Source organism: Leucoraja erinacea, chromosome 16 (assembly GCF_028641065.1).
Source record: "Leucoraja erinacea ecotype New England chromosome 16, Leri_hhj_1, whole genome shotgun sequence".
Lineage (NCBI taxonomy): Eukaryota > Metazoa > Chordata > Chondrichthyes > Rajiformes > Rajidae > Leucoraja > Leucoraja erinaceus.
This window is the reverse complement of record NC_073392.1, coordinates 24480226-24505434: the sequence shown is the minus strand read 5'-3', so window position 1 is coordinate 24505434 and position 25209 is coordinate 24480226. Positions and strand designations below refer to the sequence as shown.

Below are 25209 nucleotides of genomic sequence, written 5' to 3'. Positions count from 1 at the left end.
TTCACTGGATGTTTTCGAGAGAGAGTTAGATTTAGCTCTTCGGGTTAAAGGAATCAAGGGATATGGGGAGAAGGCAGGAACGGGGAACTGGTTGTGGATGATCAGCCATGATCGCATTGAATAGTGGTGCTGGCTCGAAGGGCGGAATGGCCTCCTCCTGCACCTGTTGTCAATGTCCCCACGTTGCCCCCCCCCCCACGTTGCCCCCCCCCCACGTTGCCCCCCCCCCCCCCCGTTGCCCCCCCTTCCCACGTGCCTGTGACCCCGGTCCCCAGGCCCCTCCCCCGCGCTCCAGCTCACATTCGAGCGGGAACGATGTCACCCTCGAGCTGCGCGCGCACCCGACGCCGGCCGCGGGGTCACGTGAGGCGCGCGGCCCGTGACGTACTTCCCGTCGGCGGAAGTTTAGGTTCGTTCGTCGCTCCGCGCCCACCTGAGGCACCGGCACTGGGATCCGCGGCGGCCAGAGCCGAGCCCCGAGGCCCAGCCCAACCCAGCCCAGCCCAGCCCAGCGCACCCAGGCCCCCAGCACTGCCAGCGGCACAGGCGCCCGACGCCCGTTATGTGAGCGATCCGAGCGGCCGGGAGCCGGCGGAGCTCGCGGAGGAGGTAGGGGACGGGTTCAGGGAGTACACTGGGTCACTGTGATCGCGGGGTGGGTTTAGGGGTACACTGTGTCTGGGGAACGGGGTCAGGGAAGCACTGGGTCTGAAGAAGGGTTTCGGCTCGAAACGTTGCCTATTTCCTTCCCTCCATGGATGCTGCTGCACCCGCTGAGTTTCTCCAGCACTTTTGTCTACCTTCGATTTTCCAGCATCTGCAGTTCCTTCTTAAACACTTGGTCATTGCCTGGGTTTGGGTTTAGGAGATACCTGATCTCGGTGTCCAGGGGTGTATAGGGTTACATCTGGGTCACTGTGCTTGTGGTGGGGTGGGGGTGGAGTATTGCGTTTACACAGGCACAGTTGGTCAGTTCCTGGGGCATGTGTTTACATGTGCTCTCAAGGGGTGTATTTATGTGGACCAGCAGTGTGTCATGGCGGCAACAGGTTAGACAGGCACCTTGGGTCATGGATTTGTTTGCCCAGGTCACGGGGTGGACATGTTTGCCCAGGTACACCGTGACACAGGATGGGTTTGGTTGGGTGCCGGTATAATGGGTCTATGTTTCCCGGGAGGCTTTGTGTCCTGTGTCTTTCCCTTTATTCCTGTACCCCACGCCCTTCCCAGAAGACAAAAACCCTTTCTAATTCCTCTGTCATCTTGTTTTGTCAGGTTGTGGAAGTATTTGATTCAGCCTCGTCCAAATGTTCGCACTTGCTAAATGTTGCCTTGCTCTCTTCCTGCCTTGTAAATGACAGAAGTTTGCACATCGGGGTCTGTTCAAATGTTATCTGTGGTGAGTATTCTTACTGCTTTAATCCATGTAGCCTGGAGTGAGTTGAAGTATAGAGATTGTCAAACAGTTATACAGCATGAATACGGGATCTTCAGCCCAGCTCTTATCAGTACGAGGATTCTGGAAGAGTTTTTTGATCGGAGCTTCATGCAAAATATTGTCACTCTCTGGTGATTTCTAATATTTTGAATGTGCAACAAGTGCCATCTGATTTATTATTGTCACGTGTGCCAAGGTACAGTGGAAAAGTTTTTTGTTGCATGCTATCCAGTCAACGAAAACAATATACATGATTACAAAAGAGCCGTCCACAGATACAGAATAAAGGGTACATCATTTAGTGCAAGATAAAGTCCAATTAAAGATAGCTCAAAGGTCTTCATTGGGGTTGATGGGAGATCAGGACCACGCTCTAGTTGTTGATAGGATGGTTCAGTTGGCTGATAACAGCTGGGAAGAAATGGTCCCTGAATCTGGAGATGTGTGTTTTCACATTTTTGTACCTCTTGCCTGATGGGAGAGGGGAAAGAGGGAGTGACCGGGGTGAGACTGATCCTTGATTATGCTGATGTCTTTGCTAAGGCAGCAAGGAGTGCAGATGGCGTCCATGGAAGGGAGATTGTTTAATGTAATTGAGTATTCTACGTCCACAACTCTCTGCAATTTCTTGCAGTCTTGTATGGGGCTGATTCAAAAACTCAAGGAGAGGAAGGAATGGGTTAGCCTCGGTTTTCAAGTTTGAATTCCATGGTGGATGTTGTTGGACTATCCCATGTTTTCAGTATTCTCTGTTGCCTGAAACTGATAACATCTTCCTTGATCTAAAAAAAATCTTTCTGGTAATTAACTCTTTGTTTTGCTCTTTGAGTGTGATATCTATGCAGTTTTCTCCAACAACTTGATGACTATCAGAGAAGATTCAGGTTACTTTTGACTTTAGAGATACAGCTCGGAAACAGGCCCTTCAGCCCACTGAGTCCATGCCGAGCAGCAATCCCCTTACACTAGCACTATCCTATGCACTAACGACAATTTTTTTTACCAAAGCCAATTAACCCTCAAACCTGGTGTGTGAGAGGAAACCGGAGCACCCGGCGAAAATCCACATGGCCACGGGAAAAGCCTACAAACAACATACAACCAGCCCTTGTAGTCAGGATTGAACGCAGGTCACTGGTGCTGCGAGGCAGCGACTCTAATGCTGCACCACAGTGCTGCCGCAAATTTAAATTCACAATTTTGGAGTTGGCTGTACAGAATCTTGCTATTTGTGCAACTGTACCCAAATTATGGACATAGTCACATTTTTGTAAAGCAGCAAGTCTTTAAACTTCAAGAGGTGTGTTTGGCTGGCAAACTGTTTATTATTATGCTGCAACTTTCTTCAGTGCTCGGTGTTGCAAGCTGTTGATGAGATGATGGCTTTGAGCAGACCTTGCAGGAAGCCCTGCCCACTCTTGCTGCCCTTAGCAGTTGCAACATCACAATCGACGACTATTCTTTTCCTCTGTAGCGGTTGATGTCTGACCCGCCATTGAAGTCGGCAGTTGTGTTACACCCAAGCATTTAGCTGTAAATCATTAATAGAACAGTGATTGACTGGCATTTAGAATATTAGTCCTTCTACTCCACCCATGTTCCCAACATTGTTGCAGCTGAAATGCTTGTTACCTCGTTGTATCGTCTCTGCTCAGTGCTCTCCTGCACAATTTCACTTCTACTTCATTCAAACCTTCTGCTCACACACAGTCCCATTTAGCTATGCCCATTTGCCCGTGTTCTGCCATTGCTTTTTAGTTCTTAATTTGTATCCACCATGATTCCCTCCCTGACCACATCTCTCTAACCAGTTTGGGCTCCAAACCTCTGCCCCTATTGTTCTGACATTCCAATTGTCTCCCTCTTAGGAGTGCAGGAGGTCGAGGGGTGACCTTCCAGAGATGTATAAAATCATGAGACTGGATATTATAAAGTATTTTACCCAGAGTAGGGGAATCAAGAACCCGAGGCCATAGGTTTATGATGAAAAGGGAAAGATATAATAGGAAGTTGGGGGGACATTTTTTTGCTCAGACGGTAGTGGGTACATGGTACGTGCTGCCATGGAAGTGGTTGACATAGTACTATAACATTTAAAGAAAACATTTGGACAGGTATATAGTTAAGAATGTTTCAGAGGGATGGGGGGAAAATGCAGGCAAATGGGACTTGCTTAGATGGGGCATCTTGGATGGCATGGATGAGTTGGACTGGAAGGCCTGTTTCCATGTTGTTTAACACTCTAACTCTTTGATCAATCCATCATTGGTTGTACCTGCAGCCATCTATACAGATTCTGTCAACCTACCTCTTGTCAGTCTTTTAATGTGATTGCATCAGGTAGTGCTGCTGAGAAGTGCCGTTGATTTCTTGTTTAGATGCCATCTAAATGCAGCTGCGAATATCCTCACATTAAAGGCTGGTGCATGTTCTGTGCCTTCAAGAGTGATGTGATTAGTCTCATTAACTGACGGCATTGTGCAGTGCATTCTAGAACCAGTTCATACTGTTCCAATGCATTATTTGGGAGCTGCAACCATGCCTGTCTGATAACTTCAAAACATGACCAGGCAGTGGGAAATGTCACAGTTACAGGAGAAAGACAGAGAGCGGAAAGCACCCTGGCCCCGCTGTGGTATGATACAAGGTTCTGTTTAATGGTGCGCAAATGGCAGATTTTTTTTCTTGTTTAAGAAAGCATGAACTGCAATGCTGGTTTGTAGAAAAGACAGTGCTGGAGTAACTCAACGGGTCAGGCAGCATCTCTGGAGAACATGGATCGATTGAGTTTTGTTTGGGACCCTTCTTCAGACTGATTGTTGGTGGGGAGGGGTGAAAGCTGGAAGAGAGGAGGGACAGGACAAAGCCTGGCAGGTGATAGGTTGATACAGGAGAGGAGGGATTTTGATAGGCAGATGGTGGGCAAAGGCCAGAGATGTTAAAATGGAAGGCATGAAACAATTGAGTTGTGGATTGTGAAGCTAGATGAAGAAATGTAGGTGGAAGGGGACGAGAAGGGGGGTGGTAGAAATGGGTGGGTCACAGGGGAGTGGGGTGTGTTGTGGTGGGTGGAGGGTTTTGTAGTTTACTTTATTTGCAGCATTGATTGGTCTGTATTGCATGATGGGCAAGTAGTTTAGCTTATACATACCGTGCAGAAACAGGCCTTTCTGCCCAACGAGTCCGTGCTGACCAGTCATCCCCGCACACTAACACTATCCTACATATCGGGGACAATTTACAATTTTACCAAGCCAATTAACCTACAGACCTGTACGTCTTAGGAGTGTGGGAGGAAACCAGAGTGCACAGAGAAAAGTTACTCGGGGGAGAACATGCAAACTCCATACAGATAGCACCATGATCTCTCTGGCACTACCACTGTGCCGTCCCGTACAAGACAAAATTGACAGCATTAATGTGCGGCAAATTGCTGTCTAATTAACTGTTCAAATGATACCGTAAAATTTAAATGATTTGAAACTATGTCAGTGAGAGCATAATCAAACTTGGAGGAAGAGATTGTTGGTGAAGAGCCAGAGCATTGATTGATCAATGTACTAAAATAATATTCTTTCCATTTCCAAAAAATAAATGTTCTGTGCCTTTTCTGTAAATTAAGTTTTGGTGCTACCATTCTTTCAGTGTTTATTGATGGGTATTTTAACTAGCTTTTTGTTTCCATGTTGTCATTGGGTCTATTTGTGAAAGTGCAGTGATTCACAGATACTGTGGATAAACTGTGAACAATTTTTAACTTTACAGCTCAGAATAAATTTGCTTTTGAAATGATCGTAGGATGTTAAGGAATTTTTAACATGTTCAATATCAAAATGTTTTAATAACCATATGTGCAAAGCATATGTAATAAAATCATCTTGTTTTGATGGCACAATCTAATTTCAAAAGCATCATAACACCAGCTTCTAGCAACCTTTTCCCCAGTAGCCTGCATATCCTTTGGAGACAGATGCAGACCAATGGATTACAATGTGAAACTTAGATAGTATTTATACATGTGCAAACTTATTCCTCTTTTTTCATTCACTGTGTATATTTGGGGGACGTTGTGCACTGTGTAGCCTAAGCACAGTGGTCTAGGCCACATAGTGTGGCATAGTTATTTTAGAACAGTGCTGCACATGCTAAAGACTCTGGAGTATCAAGCGCATTAGCCCGAGGGATGTGTTGTTTGTGTTAAATTGGATGTTGTTGACGCGTTTTGTTTTTGAGCTACCTTATTTGATAGATTTTTCCACCACTGCCTCACTATTGCATGGTACTCTTTGCCCCAGCTGCTTGTGACAAAATCTGCTTGCTTGTGATTATTTCTCAATCCTGTTGTCGTCGAGCATAAATGCACAATGAAATAGCAGTCTAAACTTATGCTGCGTAGTTCGGGATGAATGATGAGGCTTGTGCGGAAGTACCAGGAAGTGAAAACAGAGATCATCTCCTTCTGCCGCCTTCCGTGTCCGCTCCACTTGGAAATAAAATACACTTTGTTCGTGACAGGTTATTTAAGTGGACTAGAGGAATGGTGTTCACATCAGGTTGAAAGTCTGGATTAAAAAGATGTTGAGAAGAAATAATTCCCACGCTTCAGGAGCTGTAAGCTTGGGAATGTCGGTCCACACTTGTAAATGCCACTTAAACCACTCTCAGTACTTCAGAGATGGATATTGAGGCCAGCAAGGGACAGACTACATTATATTAAATGGCTGGACCTGATGCCCCCCCCCCCCCCCCCCCCCCCCCCCCCTGATCCATTTCTTGTTTTGTGTGTTTTGTTTTGTATGGATCCTGTGTCCGTGAGTTGGTGTGTGTGCAATCCGTTTGTAAATAAATCCAGTGATTATTCTAGCACCAGTCAGTCTGTTATCAGTTGAGTGCATAGTTTAAACATTAGATAATTACTACATTTATCAACCTGTTTCCTAGATGTGGGAACTCCTTTTGAGATAGTGGTGTCTCTTGGTTCCAGGGTTTTATTGGTCCAATTGTAAGCTTGTATGATTGTATTTGCAAACCAGCTTGGTTTATCTTTTTAATTTCAGTACTTGGCAGATACACTTGGCAGAGTTGACATTAAACGGTTTGTTTAAATTTTGTGCTCATTTTTGGACATGTGCTTGCTGGGAGGTGGAAATTTTCAATGCGGAATTGGGAATGTCCGTATGGATCTTTCCGGAAAGCGACAGGTTATCACTTTGTACCTCCCTACTAATGTGATCTTTATTTCTTGCATCAAACAAAGTTGGACTTCAACAACCAGGGGACTTTCCAAAGCACTTTAGAAACAACTGAGAACTTTTGGTCACAAACAGCGGCACAATAATGAAAGATCGTCTGTTTTTCCGTGACATTAGCTGGGGGATAAATATTGGAACAGGGCACAAGAAAGAACTCCACTGCTCTTTGAAGTATCGATATAGGATTGCATATACACACCTGAATGCTGAGATAGTCTTGGTTTAACACCCCAGCTGACGAGTTCCCTCAGCGCTGTCCTGGGAGGGCCTGTGAAGATTTGTGGATGACTACTCCACGGCTGACAGGTGCCACCAGCTGGGCTTGGCTGGTACAAAATATTTTAGCAATACTGATTCCTTTAGCACATGGTCATTAGGCTGACAAATACTTCGTACTACAAATTGTTGCGGTATTAATATTTTATGAGGTCCAGTGCTGAATGGAAACCAGTTTCCAATAAAAAGACACAAAGTGCTGGAGTGACTCAGCGGGTCAGGCAGCATCTCTGGAGAATATGGATAGAGGACGTTTTGGGTCGGGACCTGACTGATTGTGGTGGAGAAGAGAACGAAGCGGGGGAGGGGGGGGGGGTCAGGGCACAACCTGGCAAGTGATAGGTGGATACAAAAGAGGCGTTTTTTGATAGCGGGATGGTTGGACAAAGGCCAGAGGTGAGGTACGGATAGAACAGTTGAGAATTGCGAGTCCAGGTGGGGCACTGGGAGGAACTGGGCCGGAACTAAAAGGGGGGGGGGGGGGGGGGGGGAGATAGAATAGATTAGAAGAATTAGGGGACTTTGGTGTGCATACGGTTGGGCTGTATGCTGGCTGCATCTGGCGTTCCCGATGTAGGCTCCCATACATCAGCGATACCAGACACAGACTCAACGGCCCTTTCACTGAACACTTGTGCCTGGACCACCGGATTTCCCAGTTGCTCACCATTTTAGCGCCCTGTCCCATTCCCATACTGACCTTTCTGTCTTAAGCCACCTCCTTTGCCAGAGTGAGACCACTCGCACACTTTGTCCAACCCTCTGCCTATCAAAACCCCCCTCACTTGCAACCACCTATCACTTGTGTTGCTTTCTCCTGCTCTTCCTCTCTTCCAGCTTACTCTCTTTCCCCGCACATGCCTCCACAATCCGTCTGAAGAAATGTCACCTACCTATGTTCTCCGGGTACAAATGTGCAGCTGCCTAACCCACTGCGTTTCTCCAGAACTTTGTGCCCTTCTTTGTAAAGTAGCACCTGCGGTTGTTTGTTTCTCTAAATGACCTATCCTGTGCCTCTTGGCTCCAGTTGCAGCCTGACTCTGGACGTGCCGGACAGCCTTTCATTGTGTGAGAGCTCCAACATCCAGAGCCGCCAAGATAGCCGGGCCAGGAAAGAAACGACGAAACCCTGAGCCAGATCCCATCAGTGACGCAAGCAAAGCTCATCTGTCGGCCAAGTGGCTGAAAATGGCCAGCACGGCTGAGAACGGCAGGAGGAGGTTGGGACGGAACCGGGAGGAGGCCACCAACAAGAAAAAGCTGAAGGACAAAGTCAACCAAGAGAACAAGGATGGGAAAACTGCTGAGAGTGAGCCAAAGAGAGGTAAGGGATTTGTAGCCAATGGTGATGTACAGACCATTCTCCAGCGTGGCGTGCTGTCGCTCTAGTGTAGGAAGTATGGCATGGGGGTGCAGACCTTCAATTCTCAGCACCAATCCTCCCTGCTGCACATGGATGATCAAAGTGCAGCTACAGTTCATGCTTATAAATGCTGCCCTTTATTGGAGCAGAACATTACAAGGTGTTGCACAGAACTGCTAATCACATGCAAGTTAACACAAAGCCACAGTGGAATTATGAAGTCCGGTTACAACAATAGGTTCAGCAGCAGTTGGTGAAACAGGTGCATTTTGAACTACTTTTAAGGTTTGGTCAAGGGAAGATCAGACGCTATAGACCAGAATTGTGCAAGAGGCCAGAACTGGAGGAGCATGGATATTTAGCGGTTGCAGCAAGGTGAAGAAGGTTGTTTACACATTGCACTGGTGTGCTGCATCAAATTGATAATGGTTTTGTGCACATTTATCAAATTCTCTCAGCCGTCTCCAGTAGAAGGTTAACGTCTTCAGTTTAATCTTGAAGCTGAAAGCCTCCTCACGCTAATCAGTTGATGTATTTGAACTAAATGTTGAATGTGGCTTGTGGATAAGAATCCTTTGTGAGCTTGATTGGTGGTGATTCTAAAATGATTTATTTTATTTCCTCCCCATCCATCAAAGGCTTACATTCTCGCTCACCCCTCGTGTTTACTTGTCACAGACACTGATTGTTCTTACCCTGCCTTCACAAGAGAAGTGGCTATCTCTAGGGTGATATAAACACAAGCAAATCGTATGTTCAGTGCAACACCACGAGTGCAAGTGAGGTGAAGGCAGACGCTAAGACATCTTGGAAAATGCAGGCCCTTTAGGAACTTTCAGTTGATGGAGGGAGAAGGAGAACATGCTACTTTTTAAGTCCATGTGATCCTCTGAATCTCTTTCTGTTTGTTTTGACTGTCGGGTTTACCAAGCAATCAGGATGCATTGTAAGGTATTAACTGTTCAGTCGTTTGAAAATAAATATTCAATGGCAATGTTGGGACCCTGCAGGATTTGCTGCTTTTTAATTTCTAAAATACAATTGGTAAATGGCTTCAGGTTGTATTTCTGATTTACTGAATATCATTGAACTGAAGATGCTGATTTACAAAACAAGACACAAAATGCTGGAGTAACTTGGCTTGCCAGACAGCACTTCTGAAATAGATTGATAGGTAATGTTTGAGGTCAGTCCCCTCTTCAGTCCTGACCCAAAACGTCACCTATCCATATTTTCCACAGATGTTGCCTGACCCGCTGAGTTACTCCAGCACTTTGTGTCTTGTACTAAATATAAGTCGGCAGTAGACTGATTCATGAGGCCAGGAAATTGTCCTGGGGTTCTGATAAAATGGAGTAAATTTGCCTTGCGTGGCATAGCATTTTCACAATCTGACCTTCCACTTGGGTGGAATGTTGAGATCATTCAGAGATCTCTAAAACTGATACAGTTCTGACTATTATAAGCCAGTTGTTTCACTGAAGCCGTTTGAGGTGGCGAACTGTGCAATTACACACTTTGGATTAGTTACAGTTTTTCTGTTGAATAATTATTGAATCTAATAATTAAGATTATGTAGAGTTCACTTATCTATGCTTCTAAAAACAAAGAATTCATTTTTTCGTGGTTTAAGTTAGCTTCTTAACCTCTGGAATTTAGAGTGAGGTGGTCACACCCAAGGTGCAGGGAGCAAGCAGAAGGGGATCTGAGGAGCACATTTTTCCCACTCAAAAGGTGGTGGGTGTATTGAAGGAGCAGCCAGAGAAAGTGATAGAGGTGGGAACAATTACCAAGTTAAAAATACATTTGAATAGATTATGGTTTGGAGGAATATGGGCTAAATGCAGGCAAATACTAGATCGGGAAGTTACCTTGGTCAGCATGGACGAGTTGGTCTGGAGAGCTTGTTCCAGTGTTGTATGACTCCATGAACTAATCTACTTTCATCTTCATGTTGCCGTGTACATGCACACCTAAATCTTTACACCTTGTTTAAAAAAAAAATAGGGATTGGTGTATACTTGCTTCCCTCATCAGTTTTATTTTAAACAAATTTGACTTGACGTTGGCCTTAGCTGGGGATGATCTGCTGCTGTAGTCACAGGAAGGTGTCCTTGAAACCAAAGCAGAAAATATATTCAGAAAAATGGTTTTGTGTAGGAAGTGGTTAGAGTCTGGAATGTACTGCCTTGGATAGTAATAAAGACAGACAATCATTGCATTTAAAAAGGTCCTGTTACATATTTGACAAGAAAGCAGTGCTATGGAGCAAAGGTGAGGGGTGTGGGAGCAGTTGGGTGTATATTGTGTACATCTGTTGTTAGACCCGATGGGATGAGTGGCCTCCCTCATTGGATAATCACTGTTCTGTGATTATGCTACTACTTATTTTCCTGCTTGGAGTTTAATTCACTGAACCTGCCGATCTATCTGACTTCCTGAAGACTTTCATTGAATTTCATTGAATGGTTAGTTTCTCATGACTTGGACCATGCGTGTGAACAGGATCTGGATTGATGCTCTTTAACTCCAGCCCAGGTCTCTTACTCCGTGCCTCCTTGTGACAGTGGAAGGAAACCACGCAGAGTAATCCCATTCCCCCACTCGTCTCCTTGTGCCAAAACTCTCTTGTGCCAATTGACCGCACCAGGGCGATTTACAGATGCCAATTAACCAAATAACCAGCTCATCTTGTTATTGATGATGGGAAACAAACAACACAAGCAGTCACAGAGTGTGCGCAGACTCCACAAAGACAGCAGCAGATGTTGGGATGAAATGTAGGCTGGGCATGAGGCAAATACATGTAACGCGAGTTGTCACTATCTTGTAATCAATACATCTGTGGGCAATATTGTTCTGATTGCCCCTTTTGTCTCATGATCTTCAACTCTGTCTCTAACTGGCACTGATAGAGCCATACTAATTAATCCTCTACTGTGTAATAGGACAACACGTAAGGAAGTCGTGACCAGAAACTGGTTTTGAGCCAGGGTCATAGTCACACCTCATGGATGCAGGCCCTTCAGCCCAACCAGCAAGCATACCACAAGCCTTCTTTATCACTATACCACAATCAGGGAGCTACAGACTTGGACCACAAAATACCTCTGTACATCATTGCTGTTCAGGGTCTTGTAATGAGCTATGCTTTCCCTGTGCATACGACCTCCCTAAGGACAACACCTTATACTTGCTCAGATTAAACGTTGTCCACATCTCCCTGTCTGCATCTGTTACTGATCTATGTCCTGCTGTATCTTTTGACAATCTTCTGCACTGTCCGCAACTCTATCAATGTTTGTGTTATGTACTAACTTACTAACCAATGCATCTACATTTATGTCCACGTCATTTACATATGACCTTTCTTAAATAAGGAGACCCAAACTGCACAGGGCTTCAGCTGCGGCTTTGCAAGTACCCTATACAATTGAGATAATGGTTCCTCATTTATAAAACCTCTTGCAATATTTTGGTGAGGGGAGGTGGAGGGAATATTCCCAGCTGGCTCTAAGCTGCCTACTTTGTGAGGCCAAGTCTTGTAGTCTACTGTGCTAGTGTTGCTTAAACCTCTTGCAATATTTGGGTGAATGTAGTCTCCTCATCCCGGAGCCTCTCAGGCAGCGGAGCACCTCTACTTCCATCATGTTAATTGGACATGGAAACATAGAAAATAGGTTCGGGAGTAGGCCATTCGGCCCTTCGAGCTAGCACCGCCATTCAATATGATCACGGCTGATCATTCAAAATCAGTACCCCGTTCCTGCTTTCTCCCCATATCCATTGATTCCGTTAGCCCTACAGTGGGGACAAATGGTTAATGAAGAAAGTCGCCTTTCCTATCTCTCCCAGTGACTCTTCAATAGGTGGTGCACTGAATTCTTCACCTGCCATGCCCAAGCAAAATATGAGATGGTGTTCCTCCAATTTGTGTTTAGCCTCACTCTGATAATGGAGGAAACCGAGGACGGAAAGATCTGTGTAGGAATGGGAAGCAGAATTAAAGTGTCTGCAACCGGGAGATCGGGTTGGTTCACTCGGGCTGAGCAAAGGTGTTCCGCGAAACGATTGCCCAGTCTGCATTTGGTCTCGCCAATGTATAAAAGTCCACATCTTGAACAATGGATACAGTAGATGAGGTTGGAGGAGGCGCAAGTGAACCTCTGCCTAACCTTGAAGGATTGTCGGGGTCCCTGGACAGAGTCAAGTATTGAGGCGGTATTGTGTTGGGTGTTACATCATCTGTGGTTGCAGGTAATGGTACCTGGGGGAGGGGGTGGTTTTAGTGGGAAGGGATGAGTTAACCAAGGAGTTGCAGAGGGAACGGTCTCTGCGGAAGGCGGAAAGGGGTGGAGATGGGGAAAATGTGGCTAGTGGTGGGATCCCATTGGAGGTGACGGAGAATTAGGTGTTGTATTCGACGGCTGATGGGGTGGAATGTAAGGACTAGGGGACTCTGTTGAGACTAGGGGGAGGGGAAGCAAGGGCAGAGTTGTGGGGTACCGAGGAGACACTAGTGAGGGCCTCATCTATGATGGGAGAGGGGAGCTCCTGTTCCCATAAGAATGACGACATCTCGGGTGCTCTAGAGTGGAGCACCTCCACTTGGGCGCACTTGCGGCGTAGACGGAGGAATTGGGAGTAGGAGGATAGAGTCTTTGCAGGAAGCAGGGTGGGAAGAAGTGTATAGTTGTGGGAGTCAGTGGGTTTGTAATGGACGTCAGTCTATAGTCTATTTCTTGTGAAGGAGACTGTGAACAAGAAAGGGGAGGGAGATGTCATAGATGGTCCAAGTAAACTTGAGTGCAGGATGAAAATTGGTGGTGAAGTTGATGAAGTCTGGAATGCCAGGGAATGCTCTATGTCTCTGACTGTGTAGAGTGGGGAATTTGATCATTTTTAGGGCAGTCATGTAGAAAATTGATTTCTTGGTGAATTAGAAAATTGAATTGACTTGAATAAATTTTATTAGCCAAGTATGTATACATACAAGGAATTTGCCTTGGTTATTTGCTTGCAAGCAACAACACGATATACTGTAGACAATTAAAATTAAACATAATTTAAACATGTGAAGAATTAAATTAAATACCAGAGCAAAAGGAGGCTACAGACTTTTGACTGTTGAGTAGAGATACTGCTCGTGGGAAAAAAAGCTGTTTTTATGTCTGCTTTGACAGTCCGGAGTCACCTTCCAGAGGGAAGTGCTTCAAAGAGTTTGCGACCAGGGTGAGAGGGGTCAGAGATGATCTTACTCGCTCGCCTCCTGGCCCTTGCAGTGTACAGTTCGTCGATGGGGGGCAGCCAACAACCATCTCGGCTGATCGAATGATGCGCTGCAGCCTCTGGATGTCATGCTTGGTGGCTGAGCCAAACCAAACCATGATAGAGAAGGTGGGGACAGACTCTGTGATGACAGTATAAAACTGGACCATCATTGCCTGTGGCAGATTGTGTTTTCTCAGCTGCCGCAGGAAGTACATCCTCTGTTGGGCCTTTTAGACTGTGGAAAAGATGGTGGCTTCCCATTTAAGGTCCCTGGAGAAGATGGTTCCAAGTAACTTAAATAACTCCACAGATGTGACTGTGATGTAGTTGATGGTGAGTGGGGGGAGGGGAGGGGGAGCTCTCCTAAAGTCTGCCATCAATTCCACTGTCTTAAGAGCATTGAGCTCCAGGTTGTTGCGATGGCACCAGGACGCCAGCTGTGTCACTTCCTGTCTGTAGGCATATTCCTCCCCATCCTGGATCAATCCAATCGGTGTTGTGTCGTCTGCAAACTTGAGAAGCTTCACAGAGGAGTCAGTGGAGGTGCAGTCATTGGTGTAGAGGGGGGAGTACGCAGCCTTGCGGTGCTCCTATGCTGAGGGACAGCAGGTCCAAGATGTACTTTCCCAGCCTCATGTGCCACTTCCTCTCTATCAGAAAATTGGTGATCCACTTCAACTGGGAGTTTAGAGTGTAGTAGCTCTGGCATAATGGTGTTGAATGCAGAGCTAAAACCACAAACAAAATCCTTGCATAGGTCTCCTGGCGGTCTAGTGCAGGCCCAGGTTGACTGCGTCATCCACTGATCTATTGGCCTGGTATGCAAACTGCATGGGGTCCAGCAGGGGTTCATGATATTTTTCAGGTGGGCCAGCATGTCTTTCAAGGGTCTTCATGGTTACAGAGGTCAGTGCGACATTAAGACCAGTAATCCTTGGCTTTTGGGTACGGGAACAATAGTGGAGACTTTGAAGCAGGCCGGGACAGTGCAGGTTTACAGGGACTGGTTGAAAATGTCTGTGTAGGCTGGTGCCAGTTGTTCGGCACAGACCTTGAGGGTAGAGGGGGAAACATTGCCCGATCCTAGAGATTTCCTTTTGTTCTGTACTGAATAACTTTTCCACCTCCTCAATTGCTATTGTTAGTGATGGAGAAGTGGCCAGACTGATGTTGGGCAGCAAGGATAGTGGACGAGTCAATATTTGCAGATTGGAATCAGGCTGTAAGTGGTGATTGGGGAGGAGTGGGTGGGGGAGGGAAGGAGGGGATACCGGGGTTATGTTTCTGTCTATCGAACCTGCATTAGAACCCGTTCAGGTCGTTGGTCAGCTAACGATTGTCCAAGGAGCGAGGGGTTTTCCTCTTGTAGTTGGTGATTTCTTGCAAGCCCTTCCACACTGAAGATGAGTCATTAGCTGAGAACTTGCACCTCATCCTCTCAGAGTACCTTTCCTTGGCAGCTCTGATTCCTCTTCTCAGCTTGTACTTGGCCTGCCTGTAGAGATCTGCATCCCAGCTTTGAAAATTTGAAGAATGAGATACATCTTAAAAACTGAACTCTGTATTTTTCTGTTGGTTCTAAGTCTAGATATGACTTGGTTGATGTTTAATGTTGAGCCGGCTGGCTTCCAATACGCTTCCTGTATGTAGTGTTGGTGACTGCCCCATGCCTGAAATCAGAATATGCAGCATTACCAGTTCATGTTGACTTCTGGTTTCCAAGTAGGAGATCAAAACATAGTGGTTACTTAGCGATGGCATTTTCTTTTCATTTTAGTAGAGTTATCTGGAAGAAGACGAAAACTAAGCCTTGTTGAAGATAATAGTAATTATAGGAAGGGAAGATGCACAGTGCTGGAGTTACTCAGCGAGTCAGGCAGCATCTCTGGAGAACATGGATAGGTCACATTTTCCTCAGACTCTGATCAACTGAACAAGGGTCCTGACCCCAAACATCACGTATGTTCTCCTGAGATGCTGAGTTACTCCAGTGTCTTGTAAACAAGCATCTGTATTTCCTTGTTTCTAAATATAGTAAGGGATTTGGTTGAGGCACTTGCTGCGGTAACACGAGGTAAAACTGGATCAACAGGTGCAAGGGAACAAAGGAAATGTAGAAAAGTATGCTGTGCAATAACTTGAGCAGATTTGAGTGGAATATAACTACAGCATAAACATTTCCGCCTGTTCCCGGAGTTTATATTCTTTGTTAAAATTGGTGACAACATTTAATAAAGTCCATCAGATTGGGTTTTCCCTGTAAACTGCCCCTCATCAGAAACCTTTGACTTGTAAACTCCTTTCAAAATTCTAAAATCCTTCATTAAATTACCCTTTGACCATTTCTTGTGCAGGGAATAAAAGCTTAATAAGAAAATCAAAGAACTGCCGAAATGGGGGGGGGAAACAGTTCTGATGAAGGGTCATGAAACTGAAACTTTATCTATTTATCTTTCTTAAGAGGGGCCTTGACCTGAAACACCACCAATCCACTTTCTCCAGAGATGCTGCCTGACCCACTGAGTTACTCTGACACTTTGTGTCTCTTTCCACAGGCTGCCTGATCTCCTGAGTGTTTCCAACATTTTCTGTTTTTATCCTAATGTACATAATTTCTGAAGTTAAGTAATAGATCCTGTGAGTGCTGATAACATTCTGGGAATATGTGGTGTGCTCCTTGCAAGCTCAATGTTCTCTAAGGTACACTGCCCAGAACTGTAGGAAGCAGTCTGGTACCCAAGATTTAGACATTCTCCACATGTTCAATGCTGAATGTATTCATTTTATCCCCTCCTAATCCCATTACATTGAGTAGCAGTGAACCTGCAATTGTTCTATAAATTACAGAACCTGTTATCTGAAATACACAGCTTTATTATATATCGTTATATTCATTATATATCAAGAATATCATTCAATGTTTGTGGCACTTCAAGTTCAAGTTCGCGTTTATTGTCATTTAACCAACTAAGGTACAGTGAAATTTGAGTTACCACATGAAGAAGATGTCAGCAGTCAAGCAGCATCTGTGGAAACAAAAAGGGATTGTTGATGTTTTGGTCCAGACCCTGCTTCAGGATGAGAAATTGGTCGTGGTCTATAGATTCTGGAAATGTTTCTGTGGTTTGGAGGGTATCAAATGTGACCCTGATGTTTAAAAAGAACAGAGGAAAACAGAAAATGGAGAACTACTGCACCTATCAGTCTAATGTCAGTGATAGGAAAGATCCTGCAAATGATGATGAATGATATAGTAACAGAACACCATAAATGAAATAATAGATTGAGCAGAGTAACATAGATTTAAAGAAGTTATATTTGACAAATCTGCTGGAAATCATGATGGGCCAAAAGGCCTGTTCCTGTGTTGCCTTGTTCTGTTCTATGGCCAAGCCTCCATAGCCTTGTGGGAAGTGAACTCTGAAGTTTTAGTTTAAATATCAAAGACCATTCTTCCTTTGGATAGTGAACAATTGGATAAGCATCTGGCATCATGCTCCATCACCATGATCAAAGATATGGCCTGAATATATACAGGGTTGTTCTCAAATACCAACTTTGTGTTTGTCATCAAACACCAGTTTCCATTTACTATTTTGGTTGTTGCACGGTGATGGTGGAGAAGTGGGTTTGGGCTTGTGCTCATTGTTAATCCCCTCCTTTACTTCAGTTTGCTTCTGACTTGCCCACTTGCACTGCTCAGGACAAATTGATTATTGGTGTCGGGTTTGTATACTAATGCAGGAAGTTTTGCTTTTGAATGATCTCACCAGTAAGTCGATCAGCTGAAAAGGGAACACTAGACTGATAATTATTGTGATTATTGTATTATTCAATTTTGATATTTGATAATGTTGGGATGATGTACCACTATGTTTAATGGGTTTGTTGCAATTGAAAGTGGCAACTTCAAACTAACGTGACTGAAATGTGATTAACTCCTCACAGGCCCTACGTTTACAGTGGTTCTGATTTGTCTTGCAGATCTGTTTGTCGACTGGAAACAGAATGCTGATGAGGTTATTGTGAAGTTGAAGCCAGGAGAGGGGGGCCTAAAGGTTGATGAGATTGATGCAGCTTTCACAGACTCTGACTGTGTAATTACACTGCCAGGTGAGTGAGACATCATGGGAACATTATTGCTGTTACTAATTTAAGTTTCACAGCAAGGAGCACCCTTGGGACATGGTTGCAGCGTGTGTAGTAACAGACTCCTCATTGCATTCTCTCCAGAATGCCTTTTAAAATTCCTCTGCATCTAATTTTTTTTTCTTCAAATCATATCCCGAGTCTTCACTGCACTTCCAGACCCCAGCCTCTGGGGCAGCCAGTCATTAACTCCACTCCCGTTACTTCAGCGTGCTGTTTCATCCGATCCAATATTGTCATCAAGCCACTGTCAAGGTGCTGTTGTATGACATATAGTATCTGGAGGTCCATGGTTTATTTCCATATCAACACCCTACTACCAACACTAACCAAGCCACTAATTCCTGGACTCTGGGTAAGCTCTCAGATCATTCAGGTGCACAGTACTATTTCACAATGGTTGGCTAATTGGTAAACCTCTCTCTTATAGTCCCTTTCTGATCGTCGTAGTTAAGGGAGATTGGTATCTAAGCCAGGTGCTTTATAGAAGGTATAGGAAAGAAGTTAAAGAAATCAAGAGGCCAAAAGGGGCCATGGAATGACTTGGAATGGCAAATCAAATTAAGGCTAGTCCAAATATTGTGTGTGTTTATTAGAGGCCAGAGTGTGACTAATGAAGGACTAAATCCCCTCTGGGTTCAACGAATTAAAGTGTGCGTGGAGCCAGGAGAAAGATCCTAAATGAATACTATTCACCAGGGAGAAGGACGCGGTGACCAGAAAGTTAAGGGAGACGCTCATCTGTAACGGGGAAGAGGATGTGTTAGAAATCTTGGAGCACATTAGGGGGAATAAATCCCGAGAACAGGATGGGACCTATCATACCGTAAGCAAATGGAAGCAATGGAGGAGGTTTCTGGGTTAGGACAGATTTTATTAACTGCACATGAGGTAGAAGTGACAAGGTTCCACATGTCGGCTACTTGTTTCAGAGAAAAACCTTGGAGTTCAGATTATTGCCTTTCAAAATGATTACTTTTCTGTATGTTTTTAACTAATGCAAATTTATTTCAGTTTACTCACTAGACCTGTTGCTGTGACATTTTTTTGTTTTTAACTGTGAAGACAACAGAATATTTGCTTAATTTCTCTGCCATTTCCTCATTGCTCATTGTAATTGTTCTTGCTTCAGTCTGAAAGGCACCCACATTAACTCGTCAGACTTTTGTTTGTATATCTATTGGAGCTTTTGCAATCAGGTGCTTTGTCTTTTTGCTGGATTACCTTTGTGCTTACCTTGATTGTAGCCATCAGACTGTGTGGTGTTGAAGGAGGCTTAAAATAATTATAAATTGTACATTCTGTCTCACATAGGAGATTAGTGGGCAAAATTAGAGCACATGGTATTGGGGATAGGGTACTGACATGGATAGAAAACTGGTTGGCAGACAGGAAATTTAAGAGTAAGGATTAATGAGTCCCTTTCAGAATGTCAGGCAGTGAGTAGTGGGGTCCAGCAAGACTCGGTGCTGGAACAGGTTGGGTGAGTGGGCGGATGCAGTTTAATGTGGATAAATGTGATGTTATCCACTTTTATGGCAAAAACAGGAAGGCAGATTATTAACTGAATGGTATCAAGTTGGGAAAGGGGGAAGTGCAAAGAGATCTCAGGGTCCTTGTTCATCACTCACTGAAAGTAAGCATGCAGGTACAGCAGGCAGTGAAGAAAGCTAATGGCTTGTTGGCCTTCATAACAAGAGGAGCAAAGAGGTAATTCTGCAGTTGTACAGGGCCCTAGTGAGACCACACCTGGAGTATTGTGTGCAGTTTTGGTCTCCTAATTTGAGGAAGGACATTCTTGCTATTGAGCGAGTGCAGCGTAGGTTCACTAGGTTAATTCCCGGGATGGCGGGACTGTCCTATGTTTATAGAATGGAGCAGCTGGGCTTGTATACTGTGGTATTTAGAAGGATGAGAAGTGATCTTATTGAAACATATAAGATTATTAAGGGATGGGACACGCTAGAGGCAGGAAAAATGTTCCCGATGTTGGGGGAGTCCAGAACCAGGGGACACAGTCTAAAAATAAAGGGTAGGCCATTTAGAACGGAGATGAGGAAAAACATTTTTACCCAGAGAGTTGTGAATCTGTGGAATTCTCTGCCTCGGAAGGCAGTGGAGGCCAATCCTCTGGATGCGTTCAAGAGAGAGTTAGATAGAGCTCTTAAAGATAGCGGTGTGAGGGGATATCGTGAGAAGGCAGGAAAGGGGTACTGAATGTGGATGATCACTGAATCGCGGTGCTGGCTCGAAGGACCGAATGGCCTACTCCTGCACATAATGTCTATTGACTTTTAAATAATTTAACATTAATATAAAACCATAGTTCCCTGAACGGAAATGAGGAAAGGAGTAGGTTGCCAGGGCAGAGAAATTCACAGACTACTCTTGATTATACGTATTCTTTCTAAAACAAAACGCTTCCAATTTTTCATTTAATCTTGTATTTTTTCTTGTGGCACTTTAACATAGATGGACGCCAGTGGAGTTGTCAATTCCATGAAGAGATTGAGAGCTCGTGCAGTAAGCTGCAGTACAAAGAGAAGGGAAACATCCTCCAGCTTGTAATGCCAAAGAAGATTCCGCTGCACACGTGGTCATCTCTCATGGTATAGTAAATTACCAACATGTGTTACAGCTGTTGTTATTTCTCTCTGAATTGTTCTTCGAGGCCTTCGCACGTGACTGGGCCAAATGGCCTTTGGTGTTCTTCCCTTGCACGGAAGCATGGCTAGAAAGACCATTTTTTATTGGCTGTCCAAGATGTATTTGAAGATGGTGTTCTTCCATGAAGTAACCTCCAGAGCACTCTGTGGCAGAGAATTCCAGAGATGTGTCGCCTTCTGCAAAAAAGAATTTCTAAGTACCAAAGTTTTGCATCTCGCATCATTTTGACATCCACCTAACAAGTTCCCTAACTGTCTGTAGATATCAATAAGAGTGTGCCTCATTTTCCTAAACTCCATTTAAACAGATCCAACCTATTTAGGACAATGCTCACATTCCAGAAAATAGCCTAGTGGATATCCTTTGTACTGTGAATGCTGATCTATCCTTTCTAGGGAAAGGGGACCAAAACTGCCTACAGTGCTCCAGATGTGACACTGTAAGCACTGTACAATTGTTCATATTTGTTTCGAGTTACAGCATGGAAATTGCCCCTTCGGCCCACCAAGTCTATGCCGACTGTCAATTATAGTAAAGCTTCCCTATTTCTCAACCCCAACCCTGTGTCGTCTTAACTATTGCTGCATCTGCCTGCTAACTTGTGTTTTGTGCGCGGTAAATCCATTTGACAAGTTTTTGTCCTCGCTCACTCAATGCCCTTTTGCAGAATCTCAGTATCTTGATTGTCGTTTCCCCTTCCAACCATTTCACACCATCAGCAAATCTGAACACCTTATATTCTCTTCTTCTTCCCCCCCCCCCCCCTCTCCAAATCATTAATAACAAGTTACTGAGGCCAAGACCTGAACTGGGCAACACTACTCATTGCATCCTGAAAAATATCCACTTGTCTCATATGTTTTGCCTTTCAAGAAAACGGGTTGATTTGTTATGTTTGTGTTTGTTTGTGGGAGCTTGTTTTGCATAGCCGATCTGTCATATCTCTATCCTTGCCATCATGATTACAACACACTGCCCAATGACTGCAAGGTTTCCCAGAGTATCTTGAGATTGTGAAAGAAAGGCACAGTAGTTTTTTTTTCTGCTTTTAGTTTTGTTCCTGCTTTGGAGACACAAGACTGCAGATGCTGGAATCTTGAGCAAATGTGCTGGAGAAACTCAGCAGGAGGAACACGTGTGGAGGGAAATAAAAGGCGATGTTTCGGGTCAGTGGCCCATCTTCAGACGATCCAAGCTTTTGCTTTTCTTGAAGGAGAGGTTGCATTTTCATCCCAAACTATGACTGGTGACTTTACTTCAATACTCATCTAATATTAGAACTACAAGATTTCCTGGCTTGAAATGGTAAAGTTATGCATTTGCGAAATGGAGCTGCCACAGAGAATTTCAAACATTAACTGACCGTATTGGCTTTAAAAAGATTTTAGTCCTGTGACAGCAATCAGATTGATTTCTTGTGCAAAGTATTAGCAGGTCACGACAGCTCTTCCACAGGTTCCTGCTGTGCATTGGAATCAGCCCATTATGACCAATCTTTATTGTTCTTGGCCTGTATTTGTTCCACACCACCCTCCAGCTAATTAGTGATGGATTAATGATGCCATGTACCTCCTGAAAATGCTATTTAAAAAAACACTAGGTTTCGGAATGGAAACACAATCGGCAAACATTGTGTGTCGGAGATATTGTGTGTCTGAAGAAGGGTCTTGACCCGAAACATCACCCATTCCTTCTCTCCAGAGATGCTGCCTGTCCCGCTGAGTTACTCCAGCAATTTGTGTCTACCAGCAAACATTGTGGGTGTTCGATGTCTCCACTGATTTGTATGAATCAGGTGTTCAGTGTAGACACAAGCAACTACAGATGTTGGAATCCTGAGGAAAACTCAAGGTGCTAGAAGAACTCGGCTGGTCAGACAGTATCTGTGGAGGTAACGGACAGACGATGCTTTAGGTCGGGACCTTTCATCAGACTCTCCCCTCATGTTCAGTATATTGTGACCAATATTCAAATTACTCTTTAAAGGCATATTTGGTCAGTGCCAAGTACAGAATGAGGAACAGTCCTGGTCTGCTTCTCATAAACATATATTCTACTGATTCTTGTCAGGTTTTTTGCATCCATTCATTATCGTTAGTCTCTGTTCCCAGTAATATTTTAAAATGAACACTCCAGGAAAGCAACCTTGGGTGGTTTGTCAGATGTTCCTCGAGTTTGATTAATTGAAAGATGCAGCATGAAAACAGGCCCTTCGTTCTATTTTTGATCACCTATTTATACTAGTTCTATGTTCCCCACTTTTACATCCACTCTCTACACCAGGTTCATTTTATAGAGGCCAACAGCCTCCAAACCCACACGTCTTTGGGATGTGAGAGCACACGAAGAAAACGCATGCGGTCACGGGGAGAACGTGGAAACTACACACAGACAGCACCCGAGGTCAGGATTGAACCTGGTCTCTGGTGCTGTGAGGCAGCAGCATTTCCAGGTGCACCACTGTGTTGCCCTCATGTTATACTGATTCTTGACAGGTCTCCTGGGTCCATTCATTGTCAACATATTTTTGGTTCCCACTAATGGGAAAGCAACCTGGGCTGCTTGTTGGCGTACATTGAGTTTGGAATAACTAGTTAACCATGACAGTCTTCACAACCTTCATCTAATGGAATGAAATGTTCTTGTTGGAAGGAGGGTCTATTACCAAAGGGCACAAATTCAGTCATTTGTAAAACCAAGCAAAATGAGTCGTGATTTGACAAAATATTCTGCAATTCTTAAAAAGGAATAAAACAAACTGCAGGTCTTTGAAGAAAGAAGGGAGTGAGTTTAATTGGGTGGCTCTTTTAAAGACTCACATCTGCGATGCAGTCACTGGTTGCTTGCCTATTGCAGCCAGCTGCCCTTTTTCACAGCCAACCTCGGGTGACATTGGCATGCAATGCCCACCTGTGCATGTGATCACAAGAACCACTGGTTAGTGATCAAGAAGGATAAACAACCCTCTGGATATCCATCCATGTTTTCTCTTACCACATTGTTTGCAATATGCCAGATTAACGGAGGCACCCATGAACCCTGTATGTTCTCTGCACACGTTGTCTTTCCCTGCTGCGTCCTCACAGCGACGGCCTTATTGATTTATTATTGTCATTCGTACTGAGATGGTGAAGCGCCTTTTGAGTACTGAGATAAGCTTTTGTTTGCGTGCTATCCAACTAAGTCAGATCATGCTGTACACGAGTCGCATCAAGCCACACACGTGTCCAGACGGTAGAGCAAAGAGAAATGTGCAAGAGTGCAGAATATGGTTGCACAGCATTGCAGATTTACAGATCCCGAGGAAAGGTCCATGGGCCGCAATGAAGTACTTTGGGAGATTAGGACTACACTAGTTCATGGGAGGACTGTTTAGTAATCTGATAACAGCGGGGAAGAAGCTGTTCCAGAATCTGGTGGGGCTTGCTTTCAGATTTTGTATCTTCTGTGCAGTGGGAGAGCAAGAAATGCCTGTGGTGTGAGTGGTCCTTGATTATGTTGGCTGTTTGTGAGGCAGCGTGAAGTATAGATGGGGGTTGTGATTGCACGGTGGGCTGGGCTACATCCACAACTCTTTACGAGTTGTGGTCTAGTGTCTTGGAGTCAGACTGTTTTCCTCCTGCTCTGTTTACCTGAGTTCTATTCTGAGCATTGCCTTTACTTGCTTTGCTGACTAGATGGGATTACTGTGCTATTTTTATTCTGCTTCATTTGCCACCACAGTGAAACATTTACAAGTGGGCTTCTTGATTAACCAGCAACTGATTTACTGTATAGCTGGTTGGTCATGTGATGTTTCAAAGGCTTCTGTGTCAAAGTAAGAAGGCATCTCTAGAGAATACTCCCAAGTGTAGACATGAATTCATTAATTATGGTAAGGGCATATCTTCAGACACAGTGGTCCAGTTAAAAGGTAAGTGCATTGAAGTTTATTCACACAGCAAGCAGCATTGTATCTGAGAACCAGAGAGTACGTGTATTCAGACACCTGCAAAGGAAAGTGTGGCTTTGACTAGTGAAGAGAGACTTGTAATAAAAAATGAATTGCAGATGCTGGTTTACTCTAAAGTTAAACACAAAATCCTGAAGTAACTCGGCGGATCAGGCAGCACCTACGAAGAAAATCAATAGGTGACATTTGGGATCTAGACCCATTGTCAGACTTGTATTTGAGAAGTTAGGACAGCAATGCTCAAAAGTAAATGTGACTATTTTAACAATAAGCTATTTGCAACTTTTGTTCCTTGCATATTAATGTGATTTGCACTATTCTTAGATTACCTGTGTTTTTGGGGTATCTATAGTGTTCTTCTCTCCAATACTTCAGCCTGTGGGTTCCCTACAGTTTATTTAATGGCGAGCTTGGTTGTTATATTAATTATGACATGATGTGCCGAGTGCCTTGTGCAGGAGGAAGTGAGGGCCAATCAGTTAGAAGATTCGCAGAAGGTAGGATTGTCTGCCAACGCTAGAGTGTTTTTGTTTACTCATCTCTTACTTATCTGGTAGATCGCTTATCTCCGATCTCACAGCTCTGATCGAGTGTCATCCACTGCGGCCTGACGAGACCAAGCCATTGCTTCCATGATTGCATGCAGATATTTCCAAGAGCAATGGACCTGTTGAAATATTTGAATAATGTATAAAATAAATTAGTTTTTTCAAATGGTTAATTATGGATTTTTTCTGTATTGTATAGCAGGGGGGTGCGCGGCAAGTTCAATAGCAATTTTGAAAAGGGAATTGGATATGTATTTGAACAAAGCATTGTAGGTCTATTGGGGATAATGCAG

The 25209-nt window shown here is 44.3% G+C and overlaps 1 protein-coding gene across 5 annotated transcripts in view; it reads left to right on the top strand.

Moving 5' to 3' along the window:
• Positions 1 to 486: 486 nt before the first annotated feature.
• The window catches only part of usp19 (ubiquitin specific peptidase 19), a 98696-nt gene continuing 73973 nt past the window's right edge, over positions 487 to 25209 (top strand). For 3 of the 5 annotated variants that reach the window (XM_055647912.1, XM_055647911.1, XM_055647908.1), the window contains exons 1-4: positions 1276 to 1399; positions 7994 to 8290; positions 17585 to 17713; positions 20222 to 20358. In XM_055647912.1, the coding sequence (XP_055503887.1) occupies positions 8155 to 8290; positions 17585 to 17713; positions 20222 to 20358 (402 nt within the window). In that variant the 5' untranslated portion in view covers positions 1276 to 1399; positions 7994 to 8154. Of the gene's footprint in view, positions 610 to 1275; positions 1400 to 4058; positions 4099 to 7993; positions 8291 to 17584; positions 17714 to 20221; positions 20359 to 25209 lie in introns of those variants that run through there. The other 2 variants (XM_055647910.1, XM_055647909.1) reach the window with 2 other exon arrangements.